Below are 14492 nucleotides of genomic sequence, written 5' to 3'. Positions count from 1 at the left end.
CCCTCTTTTTCCCCCTTTACTATTTAGGAAAGTCTAGACCATGGGGTTCATTAGGTCATCGGATGGTAAATCCCACAAGATACTGTCGGTACTAAATATGCTGGATCCATTTCTAATCTCCTTTCCACCTTCAGACTCTTCTCCATTTTCATCTTCGAGTTTCAAGTGCCCTAGTTGGTCTCCTGCTGTGGAACACATGCTTTGGTTCCATGGTGATCCATCTTCTTCAGCAACAAAAGCAGATTGACCATACTGAAAAGCGGTAAATGCATTACAGCCTCCATTGACGTGAGTTTGTGTTGCTCCTACAGTTGTTTCCCAAGGCTTGTTTGAGATTATCATGTCTGGCTGCTGTATTGCCCTTGATAATCCAAGTTTGATCTTCTCTACGGTATCTTCCTTGGCGTCTGGCTTAGTACTCATACCATATGTGGCATTCATATCTCCTTGTGAACTGGTAGGTTGCAGCTGGAAGTCAATTCGCTTCTTGGTGAGGAGATGGAGCATTTCATCCTTGAAACACCCAAGGGCTGCCTCAGTTAGATTGGCAACCTGTGGGGGTCCTAGTGTGGTTGCAATCTCAGCCATTAGGTGAGAGAAAGACTTGTGCGTAACTGGATCAATTCCCATGCCTGTTAACTTCTTCTTTAGCTTGGTGTTCCAATGGTTCTTGACATCATTATCAGTGCGACCAGGAAGTTGAGCAGCAATGAGTGACCATCTGAAAAATAAAAATTCCTAGGTTATGCATCAGAGATTATTGCAGTAGTGTGGGAAAAAAGGACCTTTAGGATGTGGTTTGTGTTGGTACCTGTTGCCCACAACAGCATGAAGCTTCATTATGGTTTCTTCTTCTGCTTGGGAGAACTGGCCATGCTTAAGGTCAGGTCTTAGGTAGTTTGTCCATCTTAGCCTACAACTCTTTCCGCACCGTTGGAGACCTATGCATGTATGGATTGGCAATGTTTAATGAGAACACAATAAGTCGGTAACAATGATTGCAAGTGCTATCCAGGGTTTGGTTTGTGAGTTAAAAAAAAAAAGAGGAAAGATAGAGAATCTAACCAGCATTCTTAGGAATAAGACGCCAATTACGGGTGCCATGTTGGGCGATGTAGGAAGAGAGTTTGTTGTCTTCTTCAGGAGTCCATTGGCCTCGTTTTACGTTTTCTTTCTCGCAGCAAGGAATTCTGCCCATGGTTGATCTGTTGAATAATGGGTGGGTTATACTGAAGAAACAGGGGAAGCTTGGTGGGGTAGCTGGTTTGGGAGCTGAATTAGTGATAATAGCAGTGAGTAATAAGAATTAAGGAAATCGAAAAAAGGATTAAGGAAATCGAAAAAAGGAAAAAGAGTAGAAGAATTGGTATAATAGCGAAAAAGAGAAAAAAGATTAAGAAGTGTATAATGTTAATAAGAAAAAGGTAATTAAGAAATAGTACTATATAGGGTGTAGGAGAAGAGAGAGTAATGAGAAAAATGAAAGAGGCAGGAAAGGTGCATGAGTTGATTAAAGAATTCAACGCCATTGAGAGTGTGTGAGAGGAGAGGCTGGTAGCTCACCCACAAGACACCTGGTCAACACACACATCACACAACACAACACCCTTCTTTCTTTCTCTTTCTCTTTCTCTCTCTCTCTTCTGATTCTGGGATTTATGCTTTTCTGGGATTCATTCTTGCACGAGTGTGTTAGTTGCCTCAAGATTTCCCATCATATTCATACTCTCTCCCTCTTTCTCTTCTTTCCTCATCCACACGTGCGGCGTCACCTTTCTCCCTATATACTTGGCGGGTAATCTTGGGCTGCCAATCATTACATAATACTATTTCCTGCCTTCTTCAGATTACTGTAATACTTTATTTGTTTGCTACGATTATATTGCTGCGACTTTTATGCGTATATGAGATTACTTCTAAAATACTTACTGTCCCATAAACATGAACATAAAAAAAAAATAGTTGGGATATGCCATGTATATGTATAACTAGGTTCCATTAGGCAAACTGAATGCCCTACTACTTGTTGCTTAGGAGTACAAGTGTTGCATGGTATGAAGCGAATAGCAGTCCTCTACTTTTTGCATAACAAATGCTCATTACATTCTTACTTAAAAACTAAGCCTCCGTTTGTTTAGACAGAATACACTTTAATCTAAAAGTTATTTTTCCTAAAGAAAATGCGATTGAAAATTGATTATCCTTTGTTTGGTATGGAAAACTCTGGAGTCTGGACTACCGCCAGGCATATCAACAACTCTGTCTTCCTCTGCTATCTTTTTTGACAGAAAATGCAGCATCCTTTCTAATTTGGAGGAAATTAAATATTTCTGCCTGAGTTTTCCTTTTTTTCATCCGGTACAATCCAAACAGAGAAAAGTTTGGATATGAGTTTTCCTGTAAAACTCTTTCCTTGAAATTAAACAGAGCTTATTTTACCTAATTCAATTCACTACCTGTAAGAATTAAAGCAAATCTTCCAGTGTTTCCTTTCACTGATCACTACTAAGGTAACTCTTTAACTTAATTTTGCATTTACAAGACCACCAATCGATCCCGATAGAGCAAATATTGTAACCACTAAGCAAACATATGAGAAAGTTCTTAGTGCAATCCACCATCCTGTCCATGCTTCAATATTTCTCTGCTTCAAGTACATCTCGACAGGGAAATATATTGACAGAGGCCAAAAGATGAGAGCTCCAAGGATCCCCAAGACTTGGTTGAAATAAGGGAATGCTATAGCTAAGACGGTAGTGGATGCAACATAAGCTGTTCGAATACACAGCCTGTAAAGGTTCACTCTTAGAGATGGCAACAGTGGAAGCTTCAATGTGTGTGAATGGTGGACAAATTCATTGTCAGGAAACTTCTGAGAAAACCATCTATCAACAGCTGCAAAGAGTGGTTGGCTGAATACCTACAGAGGCAGATAATGCAATTGTATGATCAATATCTGATAGATTTAAGTAGGTAATTTAATAACTTGGATTGTAATATACCTGATATCCTCCAACAAGGTGAAGAACAATGCAAGCATTAGCAATGTCAATCAGCCAGTATGGCTCATAGAATCCTGTCATAAGATTCCCGGGAGTATCAACTCCGAAAGCAGCATAACCAAATCCTCCACAAAGGAGATAAAAGAAGGTGGTCAATGCAACAGATACTGTGGAAGCCTTCTTCATGGTCTCATTTTCTGATGGGGGAGATTTCAGAGTATCCTTCAGTTCAAATCAGATCCAAAAGAGTTAAACTTTTGTTCAAGCCTTGTATTATACTTATACCTCACATATGAAACAGATTTCAGGAAAAAAGTAACACACCTGAATCTCAATAAGGATCAAGGAGTATGGGTAGGCAAATGCTATATCACCTACTCCTTGTGCAACCAGCCATACTTTTTCCATGACAGTTGCGGTGGGTATTCCTTCTATGCCCCCCTTAATCACACCATTTTCTGGAGCAATTAACAGTTCAAAAAAAAAAAAAAAAAAAAAATGATACTTGCACATTACTAAAGTACGAAGAATTCTTCATAGTATTTCAGGAAAAGTAGCATGTACAACGTTGTGTGGTAGTCTGATAATATACGTACCAATAACATGAGCGATTCCAAGTCCGAGTACAATGAGGGAATAGGTGAAAGACATGATAGCAGCAACTAGTGAAAGCCATTTAATGTCATGCATATTTGGTATCTGTGACATAAAAATCTGTACAAAGCCAAAGATTAACATGTAATGGGCATCCCCAAAATTGCAGGGTGCCTGATGGCCATGCTTGTGATAACAGTTTGATTCCTGTATTGCTCTGCCAATTAAGATATGATAGTTGAGAAACAGAAAAGCTGACACAGTATGTTAATGGTAACAGGTAAAGAAGCTTAATTAGTAGTTAGTACCTGATGCTGATAGCAGAAGTGATAGTATAAGCAATTCCAATCCCATATAAGTTAATATGAACAAAGAAACCGCATAGCCAAGCCCTGGTTTCTCCCAAATTAGAGTAAACAGCTTCAAGGTAAGACGGATTTCGGACGGGCCCGTGTTCAGGGTCAGGATACCTGTAACAGTTACATAGGAGAAATGCAGAAAGGAGTGTAATGAAAGCGAAGACGAGCATTGCAATGGGACCTGCTATCCAACCCAACTGACTCATACTCCATGCCAAAGATAGTACTCCTGACCCGATCACTCCTGTTATTATGTGTGCTACTGCAGACCATAATGTCCCTGCAATTTTTATTTTTTATTTGCAAGATGAATACTTGATGATGTATTGATGTATATGCAAATTCTTCAAAGATGATAAAAATTGATAAAATAATTACCAGTCCTCTTGTGGGGATGTCGTGTTTCCGATGATTGTTGGAGTAATAAAGGGTTGTTTTTACTATCTCCGTCTTCTCCCATTCGATCAGATTTTGTTGAGAATAGAATGTAAATGATTGGAATTGCTTTCTTAGGCCTTTTGGATCAATTGCTAAAAAAGTATATTACTCGTGTTTTAGAGTGATGAAAATTTGAAACAAAATATAGTATTTTTCGGAGAATTCTAGTGAAAGCAGGAAACACAACAACTCAATAAACTTGTATCACTGTCACTATCCAATGATAGGGATTATATTTTAGTTACGTGTATTATTTTTGTTTCAATGAGTTACGTTAGCGATTATTTATTCTAGTAAAGTACTAACGACACTTGTAGAGGCAAGTCATTTTTTTGGGATATATTACTTGTCCATTGCTTTCTATTATGATTTCAGCCCATCCATTAGAGCACAATTGTCTGTCGTTTATAATCTCAACCTTTCTTCCACCATACACACTTCAACAATACTCTCTGTTGTCTTTATACAGTACTCCCTCCGTCCCTAAATTACATTCCTCTTTCTCTCTATTATGTGAGGAATAAATGCTAGAAAGAGGAATGTAATTTAGGGACGGAGGGAGTACATAGTACTACGCTGTATTTCATATTTTTTTTAATTTTATATTCCGTAAAGGTTTTGTCTTTTACAATTCGCAACAAAAATGAAACACGTAAATCAAAGACTATTTAATATACAAATACAAGTTGTGATCTATACCATTAATGATACATAAATAGTACGGAGTATAATTTTTTCCCCATGATAAATACTACTAAATGATACCACCAAGTATACACACTCAAAGTTATCACAATGATAAATAAGGGAAAAGATAAACAAGTACATCCCTGTGATAATCTAAGATGAACAACAATCTTTTTTTTTTTGTGTTACTCCAACAATTAGTTGAGTTAGTTCTCATTGTTACAAATATTATCTAATAGTGTTTACATTATATATGAACCGTCGTATTCATTCTAATTTGGCACTCACAAGCCCTTCCACTGATCCAACTAATGCAACTACACTAACCAGTAAGCAAATAACACTAAATGTTCGGAGTAAGATACCCTTTGTTGTCCAAACATTCATCTTTTTCTGGACAATGTACATTTCTACTGGGAAATATATGGCTAAAGGCCAAAAACCTATGGCCCCAAGCAACCCCAAAACCTGGTTGAAGAACGGGAATATCATTGCTATCCCTGTTGTCGATGCAACATAAGCCGTTCTGAAACACAGTCTGAGTAGGCTCACTTGAACATCAGTGCCCAACAGCGGCAGCTTCACTGAATGGAAATCATTTACAAACCCGCTATTGGGAAACTTTTTAGCAAGTCCTCTTTCCACAAATGCAAATACTGGTTGACTATAAACCTACAACATACCACAGACAGCTGATGAGCTAAATCCCTCTTTAGAGTTCTTGATCATTGCCATAATTCTATCACATGTAGTGTTATGTCAAATGTATAGCTGATATACAGAATTTCAATAAAAAGTACTAATTACGTACCTGATATCCTCCGACAAGATGAACAACTATACAGGCATTGGCAAAGTCAATGAGCCAATAAGGTTCATAGAATCCAAACCCTGTCAAAATATTTCCAGGTGTATCATTCCCGAAGGCTGCATAACCAAAGCATCCACAAGAGAGGTAGAAGAAGGTGGTGATCAAGACAGCTGCCATTGAGGCCTTCTTCATTGTTTGATTTTCCGGTGGAGGGGACTTCAACGTGTCCTACACTTCCAACCCACAGTACACATCTCATTAATTACCAATAAACATATATATCTTCATTTGTAGACACTAATCAGGTACCTGAATTTCTAGAACAATGATGGCATAGGGGTAGGCAAAAGCAATGTCTCCAATTGCTTGGAATGACAAGCTCAATTTCTTAAGAGTAGAACTTGCTGGAACTCCACTAATACTTCCCTTAATTGCTCTATTTCCTGCACTTTCCATGAAGTAATATGAGAGAAATTTAGCAACGTCTGTGAGTAGGAAAGCCAGCCACATGTAGAAATAAAAGATCAACGAAATATATGGGATTGATTACCAATCACAGTAGCAAAGCCGAGGGCCAATCCAATGGTTGAGTAGGCAAATGACATGACGGCAGCCAAGATAGAAAGCCATTTCATGTTGTGGAAATCAGGTATCTGAGACATTATGATCTGAGCACATCCAAACAGTAGCATGTAAATGCCATCTCCATAAGAACAAGATGCTTGGTGCCCTTCTTTATGGTAGCAGTTTGATTTTTGAATAGCTCTGTATCATTGAAATTAATTCAAGTGGATCAGAGACTCAAGAGTGTAATATAAATAAAATAAAGTTAAAAAAAAGGACAATTCTGTACCAATGAACTAACAATTAAGCTATAAAAAATATAAAACATCCTTTTTCAATGATTCATAGCTCTATCCCAAGGAAACTGATCCAAGAGGAAAACCAAATTAGATGTTAGCTCAGCTAAAATTTGGAAAGTAAGGAGTGTTGTGCCCCTGATTATTTGTATACCTGATGCTGATAGAAGTAGTGATTACATACGCAACAGCGGCACCATACAAGCTTAGATATTGTAGAAAACCACAGAACCATAGTTGTTTCCTTCCTGTACAGTCACTTAAAAGACAATCAATGCATTTAGCTTGCAGATTAATAAAAGTTTCATTGCATTAGTAGTTCAGTATACAGTTGGTATAATAAAATGGAAACAACTAGCACTTTTTTTTTTGGAAAAAAAGGTTTGGATGAGGTAGGGTATATATTTGGATACCAAGTATGGTTGAAACAGCACCCATGTAGGATGAGTTGCGGACACCAGTTACAGGGTTGGGAGACCTGTAACAATCAGATAGGAGTGATGCAGATACGTAAGTAACGAATGCAAAGCAGAGCAAAGAAAGCGGGCCAACAACCCATCCTAGCTGGGAGGTACTCCATGCCAAGGAAAGAACACCGGATCCGATAACAGCCGTAATTATATGAGCAATGGTCGTCCACAGAGTTCCTGAGGATAATTGAAGACTTAAAAGACAGTAATGAGGCCGGCCAGTTGAAATATTAAGCATATAAATAAGAGTGGGATTGGATTGTAAGATTATTACCGGCTCTCTTTCGAGCATCATCATCACAATCATAAGAGGAGGTGAAGGTGGGAGTGGAAGATATCTCTAGAGAAGTGTGTTTTGCCATCTGATGAATATAATTTTGGTAAAAAAGTTGTAGTTACTCAGCATTCTGCACTCGGATGTGAAACTAAGATGTGTATCAGTATACAAGAGGCCATTATTATTAATAATCATACAACTAGTATGGGCTTACAACTTGGTTGGTGATAAGTCTCAATCTCCGATCCCACTGCACTGTCCATATTTGAGCATGTACTCGTAACAATTAATGGTCCTATCTGCGTACAACGTGCTACTCTCACTCTTATCTCATCCCTCAGAAATCAACATGCCATTGCATATACTTTTACTACGTATCACTAAACTTTTACTGCTCTTCGTCTCTTTTACTGCTGTCTGCCTTGTTGGCCTCAAATTTTTACTGTGTGTTCCTTCTTAGCGTCAATATGAGAAACAGGAAATTTTCCCGATTAAAGCAAATATAACAGAGTATAAATATAATTACGTATGTTTACTATGAGGTGTTGAAAATTCAGCATAAGTATGAATTGAAATGGGTTGTCAGCTGCAGAGCTAACTCAACTGATGGTTAAAACCCAAGATTAGCACGTGTGGATAAACTAGCAATGCGAAAATTATTCTTCTCATGGTAAAAGGGAACATTATTAACTACCTTGTATTTAAATACTTGGTGTATAGACTGAAATTAAAACAAAAAGGAGGAATTGAAGTCTGATACAGTAAACAATTTGTCTTGTATCATTATTATTATTTGTGATTGGCATTTTGCTAATCGTTGGAATTGGAATTGGAATGCACGTATATGAATTGTTATCTTGGACTTTCCGCATAATATTAGGGAAGCATCAAAATACACTACAAAATTAGCTAATTTATTCACCTAAACAAAATTAGGACAATCATCGGTGGAGTAGAATATGAATTGTCCTACACAAACACAATAAGAGGCGCTTATTATATTTTCTTTCAAATTTTCACAAAAAAATCAACCAGTTATTTACTTGCATTATCAAAAGATCAAAGTAAAACATAAATGACGATTGTCAATTAAGGTGAAAAAACATTTGAAAACAAAAACTCATAATCCAATTCAAGAAAACAAAAACTCGATCATATTCCAATTAACCAAATTACCAAACTGTAAGTAACTGACATGTATCCCTTTGATTCCTCTTACTTCTTTTTAGGGGTTTTCGTCTTCTTAACCTTCTGCGCTTGTTGTTTCTTTTCTGTAGTATCAGCATCAGTAGCAGTAGCAGCCGTAGAAGGAGTTGCATCGTCAGGGGTCACATCCTCTTTCGGTTTCTCCAAAATACCTTCTTCACTTTCTTTATATCCATCCTTGTTGCCAACTGTTTCCTCCTCTTCCTCCTCCTCCTCCTCGTCGTCCCTCTGCTGTTTTTGCTGCAGATACTCTGCAGCTGCAGCTGCGTACACGCCCCCGTCTTCCTCCTTTGTCATCATATTATCTTCTGCTTTCCCAGCACCGTACTGGTGGTGACCATGTATGTAAAGGCGATGGCGGATGGAGCGAAACACCCAATTTAAGGTAGAAATACCAGCCAAAGCCATGACAGCTGCAAGAGAAAAGCCTGCAATACAAGTGACCAAAATGAAAGTTGGTATTATCAAAAGAGGACTACATATAACCATGATTGGGAAGCCAATAACTGTCAGACTCAGTGTTACTGCCATTGTTATCCCCATTACCACCAACAGTGGACCTCCTACCACCACTGCTGCTGCCGTCGCACCAACCACTCTTCTTAACCACCCATATGCTGTCTTGTCTTCACCATAACTATTACTAGTACTGCTACTACTAATTGGTACCATCCTTTGTTCATCACTTTCCATTTCCATTTTACTTTTGCTTTCTTTCTTGTAACAAACAAACTCTCACAACTAACTAAATACTACCAAGTTAGCATATACTTGTGAGTTGGTGGCTTGATGCATGTAAGTTTCAGCTAAAAACTAATGCAGCAACCCTTGAATATTTGTTTATTTTATGATATTATGAATATAATAGGCCTTTGTAAGTGACAAGTGGTATATACAAACATGCATAGCTGAATGCCTCGCAGGCCTCCGTGTCATTTAACCCTGTATAACGTGACATCTAATGCATCCCTTATTTTTATAACTTTATGCATGCTCCCTTGTCTTTTATTTTCCAGATTTAAACAGAGTTTTTGATTTAATCCTCTCTGCATGTATGGTATGTTGCCTCTAATAACTTTAGCTGAATTTATTTTGACAACTTATATGAATAACAATACAATAGTTTATTATATTAACAATAACTTCAAACACTAAAAATAATGCTATTTGAGTGACAAGAATACAATAGATTTACTTAACGGGGAAATAGACATGATTAGACCATAAATAATTAGACCAAACCTAACCTTAGTGAATAGTCCAAACTAGATCTTTATCTCAGGACTCAGGTAAAGAGAGCATACTTTCCTTTAATCATGTGAAGGGAGAATCACAATATCTGTTAGGATCACAATTCACAGTACATAGATGTGTATTTAAGAGAATTAAGATGCAAACAAGATGGTATACTGGTTTACTAGTATAACAGTTTAATAACTACTCAGACAAATTCGATGTACAATGATTTGTTGGTTTCTTTGATCTAGGAGCATATAGGGTTTGTTTCATACCAATTTCCTAACTAGCAGATGCTGCAACTTATTGAACCTGACATTATAATCTAACCTGATGCAACTTATTGAACCTGACATTATAATCTAACCTGATGCTGTCCTTGAAGAACTTCATCATCCATTGCACAATCTAGCAGCATCCACAACAAAGTTTTAGCTGAGATCTCATCATCCAATCTTATTTCGTGGAACATGAAGATCTTCCATCGTGTACGTAATGCTGAGTACAACAATTATTTTAATTTTTGTTTACAATTCAATTCTGATATTCCAGAGGTACAATTCTTTTTCAGGAGTTCTTAATGTTAAGGTTAGTAACCCAGAGGCCTTCTCGTAATCAAAATCTATGTCTTCATCATCTACGCAGATGTTCTTTGGTGGGATTGAGGAATATGCCCCAAATGCACCACAACCGCGAACTTTCAGGCTAATAACAGCATTTCCTTCTGCCTCATATTGTAAGGCCTTAACTGCACCTCCAGAGTTAAACATTTTAGTCAGCCCAATTGGGGCAAAAACGACACCATTTGACAACTGCTTTGCAGGAACCACTGTAAAAACTTCATATTCTTTGGCCTTCAATGTGATAGGAAGTGATGCATTTTCAGGCAGATATACAACCTCTCCTGCAATAAAATTATTTGAAGTAGAATTGCATAAGCCATCTTCAATATTTCACCAATTAATTGACTTCTACAACTCTGAAGGTAAACCATGAAACTGATTTCTATAAAAGACGTACCTCTAAGATGACTATATACAACACAATCTCCATTCCATCCAGCATCAACAATCTTATTAAGGTAACTAACATCACGAGCTCGAATGACATCAGTAACTGCATCAGGTTGTTCGTCATGGACTACATTTCTCTTTCCATCCTTACACCAACCAGCTCCTTGGCAGTTGAAAGCCCCAATCACCCCAGTGTAATCATTCATGTTCCATATTTTCAAAAGGCTGGAGCATGTTTCATCACAGGAAAAAAGTCATTAAATACAGACTACAGCACAATGAGAAGAAAACAGGATCACATATGTTTAATATGTAAAAAATTGCCTCAAGGTGGCAGCAAATTACCTTTTACCGTCTCTAGTAGGATCAGTGAACAAGCTATCCCTGGTGGGTCTTCCAGGCAGTTTAGCCCTCAATATAGAACCATCAGGAAGTACAAGCTTCCTCAGTAAATCAAAATCATGGTGTCCAGGTTTGTCACTGGATAAATCAACCAGGAAATCATAAATATAGTCATATGGAAAAAAAATCTAGACTGATAAAAAAGAGTGATTGTTATTCAATTGATTCAAAATGTAATGACATACCTAACATAGATTGCACAACCACCGACTGCACGAGCTGCTCCATGGTATTCAGCCATAGGGTGCAAGCTCTGCCATGGAAAATTGCAATTTCAAGTTCAATCCAACAAAATTGAGGATAACAGAAAGACTAGGGACACTGCATGAACTTACATGAAACATATCCCAGTCTGGCTGCATAAACTCTCCAAGGAAAACTGTATTGTATGCAACTGAAGCAATGTGGATGGTATGTGATGCTGGATCTCTTGGCCAGAAATCATCAGATGCTCTAATAATTGCAGCCCGCTTGGCACTGAAACACCAATGAATTAATTCAGAACTGAATCCTAAAGAAGAAGAAAAAAGAGGAAAGGACCTTCAAGAAGATCAAATTAAAGACTACGATGAGTACCTATATAAGCCATCAGTGTTGTGGCTCATGCAAGATATTATTCCATTATCGGGGAAATTCTTGCTAATTGAAGCCTCTAAGGCCCTATGATATTTTCTAGATAGACTGACTCTTCCACCATGCCCAGCACCAAGTGTTTCAAGGACACTTTGGACGTCAACCTTCACCCCATCAATACCAGCTGAGGCAAGGTATGAGTGAAGCTCATCATAGAAGCTGAAAACCTTTTCAGGATTCATAAGCCCAAGTCCATTTTTCATCATGGTTACCAAGGAATTATCCGGATAATCCACATGCTCATTTGATTGAACACCTGGAGAAGTTTTTGGGTAGGCTAACTTGGATTCGTAATGCTCCATATCAGCAACATCGGGTTTAACACCTCCCCAGTACCCTGTTATTGCATGCCACACATAAACATACCTATAAAGCAGCAAAACCCCAATGAATTTTAGAACTGAATATATAAGTGCTTCTTAAAAAAAATATATGGAGTATAGAGTATGTATGATGTGAATTAGAAACTGTACATACTTAATTGCATGCTCTTCTTTAATTTCAATTATGATGTCACGAAAGCCATCCTCCACTCTAGATCCGTGTTTACCATTCTTCTGGAATTTGTGATTCTCTTTGATGTTTGTTAGCCTATTAGCAAAACTGCAAAGAAGAAGAAAAAAAAGGCAACAAAGTGCAGTCAGACCAAATCTCTTGAAATGGCCAAATGACAAGCAAGGACACTATAGGTAGAAGAAGAAGAATAGAAGAGGGAATGAACACTCACTTGGCACAATTATCTTCTTCACATGGAACACTTTCAGAATCCATGGCTACCGATTGCCATCCATCATCAATGATAATAAACTTTGGAGAAACTCCACCCTTTTCAAAACTAAATATAAAGAATTGATGAAAGCAATCAGTTCACCTATCTAAAATTCCGGTCAAGCAAATCATATCATAGGCAGTGTAAAATAACAGTTAATACCTTTGTAATCCTTCCTTGACTCCTTGTGAGGTAACATTGGTGTAAAATGCATCCCAAGTACACCAGCCAAACCAGTTGAGTATATCTGGCATCTGAACCATTTTTCATCAAAGAAGTTATTAGGACAGCTATAAGATTTACACACAAGACTATACTTAAATCAGAAAATCCTTTTTTTAGTAGAAGCTCAACCACAAAGTATGCAGTGTGAATTAATACTGTGATACCTTTTTTCTTTCGCGGTGGCAGAATGTCTGAAGATGTCTCTCTACACTCCTGCAGAAGAATGAAAATTTAAATAAAGCATATCAAAGCAACATACATGATCAGAATAATCAAAATAACAACATAGGAACATGAAAGCAAAGCAGAAGTGTAGAATATCCCAAATAATTAGTAGAAAGCTAATGAGAAGGATGTGTGAAGCTTACTTGACAGCGTTGGAGACGACATCAAAAGGGTCAGAACCAGCAGCCACATAGAGCAAATGAGTCCCATCAAAATGTTCAACTTGAGGACACCCTGCAGTTACATGTGTTATGATGATGATATGTAAAGTTAATATGAAAGAAGTGAGTAATGTAATATTATACATACCACTTTCAAGGCATATTTCGAGGCAGTCTTGGGCGTTCCCTTGGAGCACAGCTCTAAAGTTAGGTTCAATAATGGGCAAAAACACAACATAGGTTGCGGCAGCATTTAGAGCAGAATTGTTATTGGCTTTCACCATCAAGAATTGAGTTTCAAAAGGAATGTCTCTTCCACAAGTACCCACTCTCTGAGTCATCCACCACAATTTGAATCTGAATACACACATAAAACGCAACCCCCTGTATGTGCCAATTAAATTTCCAATTACATTACAAATCAACCAATAACTGAATCGAATCGAATCAAATCAATAGAGAGTAGTAACTTGTATTGTATTGAATTAGAATAATGTAAAAAAAAAAAAAAAAGAGAAAACAAACAGGAGGTTGCCGACGGGGAAGACATGACGGCTTCCAGGACAATTGGAAGAAACGCCGATGAAAGCTCCGGCAGAAGAAGAAGCTCCGGCAGAAGAAGAATCTCCGGCAGAAGACGAATGATGATGAGTTAAAAAGATGTTGTGATGAAGATTGGAGAGCACCTCATTCCCAAACACCACCAGCTTATTATCCGCCGTAACATTCATACCAGCTCCAATCGTCATCTTCTATCGATTAATGTTTTCGAGACCACTTTCTCCTTTTTATACTTCACTTCACTTCACTTCTGCCAATGGATTTCATACATGATTATAATAATACTAAACCACAATTCAGAATTTTTTTTTTTTTTTTTTTTTTTTTTAAGTATGGCGGGAATTCAACGAAAAAGTACACAACTGCTAAAGTGCTAATGGAGAATTGGTTTTATAGCTACGAGTAGTAGCTTTTTTAATCAGAGAAAAATCAACAGCCAAACGTACAATAACAATTAAAGATATGAAATAAATAAATAAATCAAGGCATCCTCAAGGAAGGCATTAGAAACAAAGTATTCAAGGAGGTTGGGTCACAAACTCACAAATCCAAGACAGCAGACT

General features: G+C 37.6%; 4 protein-coding genes across 5 annotated transcripts; all 4 read right to left on the bottom strand.

The window, feature by feature from the left end:
* Positions 1-16: 16 nt before the first annotated feature.
* On the bottom strand, positions 17-1251 carry LOC145605939 (transcription factor MYB80-like). Its single transcript, XM_081662007.1, has 3 exons — positions 1066-1251; positions 812-941; positions 17-721 (listed from the first exon to the last, which is right to left on the bottom strand). The coding sequence occupies exons 1-3, from the start codon at positions 1196-1198 to the stop codon at positions 34-36; spliced, it is 951 nt and encodes a 316-aa protein (XP_081518133.1). The 5' UTR covers positions 1199-1251; the 3' UTR covers positions 17-33.
* Positions 1252-2022: 771 nt separating this feature from the next.
* LOC145605933 (putative amino acid permease 7) lies at positions 2023-4610 on the bottom strand. Its single transcript, XM_081661998.1, has 6 exons — positions 4334-4610; positions 3905-4235; positions 3599-3813; positions 3327-3460; positions 3003-3224; positions 2023-2920 (listed from the first exon to the last, which is right to left on the bottom strand). Exons 1-6 carry the CDS (start codon positions 4413-4415, stop codon positions 2519-2521), a joined length of 1386 nt encoding a protein of 461 aa, XP_081518124.1. The 5' UTR covers positions 4416-4610; the 3' UTR covers positions 2023-2518.
* Positions 4611-5167: 557 nt separating this feature from the next.
* Positions 5168-7659, bottom strand: LOC145605932 (putative amino acid permease 7). The gene is made up of 7 exons (XM_081661996.1): positions 7496-7659; positions 7165-7398; positions 6906-6999; positions 6442-6656; positions 6201-6334; positions 5892-6119; positions 5168-5752 (listed from the first exon to the last, which is right to left on the bottom strand). Exons 1-7 carry the CDS (start codon positions 7581-7583, stop codon positions 5348-5350), a joined length of 1398 nt encoding a protein of 465 aa, XP_081518122.1. The 5' UTR covers positions 7584-7659; the 3' UTR covers positions 5168-5347.
* A 1340-nt stretch (positions 7660-8999) lies between these two features.
* LOC145605931 (putative galactinol--sucrose galactosyltransferase 1) lies at positions 9000-14408 on the bottom strand. 2 transcript variants are annotated; one of them, XM_081661995.1, is made up of 14 exons: positions 13894-14408; positions 13517-13752; positions 13351-13441; positions 13147-13195; positions 12920-13011; positions 12716-12823; positions 12466-12591; positions 11932-12354; positions 11691-11832; positions 11541-11608; positions 11299-11433; positions 10961-11178; positions 10308-10844; positions 9000-9132 (listed from the first exon to the last, which is right to left on the bottom strand). In XM_081661995.1, the coding sequence occupies exons 1-13, from the start codon at positions 14115-14117 to the stop codon at positions 10468-10470; spliced, it is 2289 nt and encodes a 762-aa protein (XP_081518121.1). In that variant the 5' UTR covers positions 14118-14408; the 3' UTR covers positions 9000-9132; positions 10308-10467. The 2 variants fall into 2 exon arrangements, with proteins under 2 accessions (XP_081518121.1, XP_081518120.1); XM_081661994.1 differs by lacking the exon at positions 9000-9132 and adding an exon at positions 9851-10270.
* Positions 14409-14492: the final 84 nt, after the last annotated feature.

The sequence above is a fragment of the Chenopodium album genome, chromosome 22, assembly GCF_948465745.1.
Source record: "Chenopodium album chromosome 22, dcCheAlbu1.1, whole genome shotgun sequence".
NCBI classification, from domain to species: domain Eukaryota; kingdom Viridiplantae; phylum Streptophyta; class Magnoliopsida; order Caryophyllales; family Amaranthaceae; genus Chenopodium; species Chenopodium album.
This window is presented reverse-complemented; position numbering and strand designations above follow the sequence as displayed.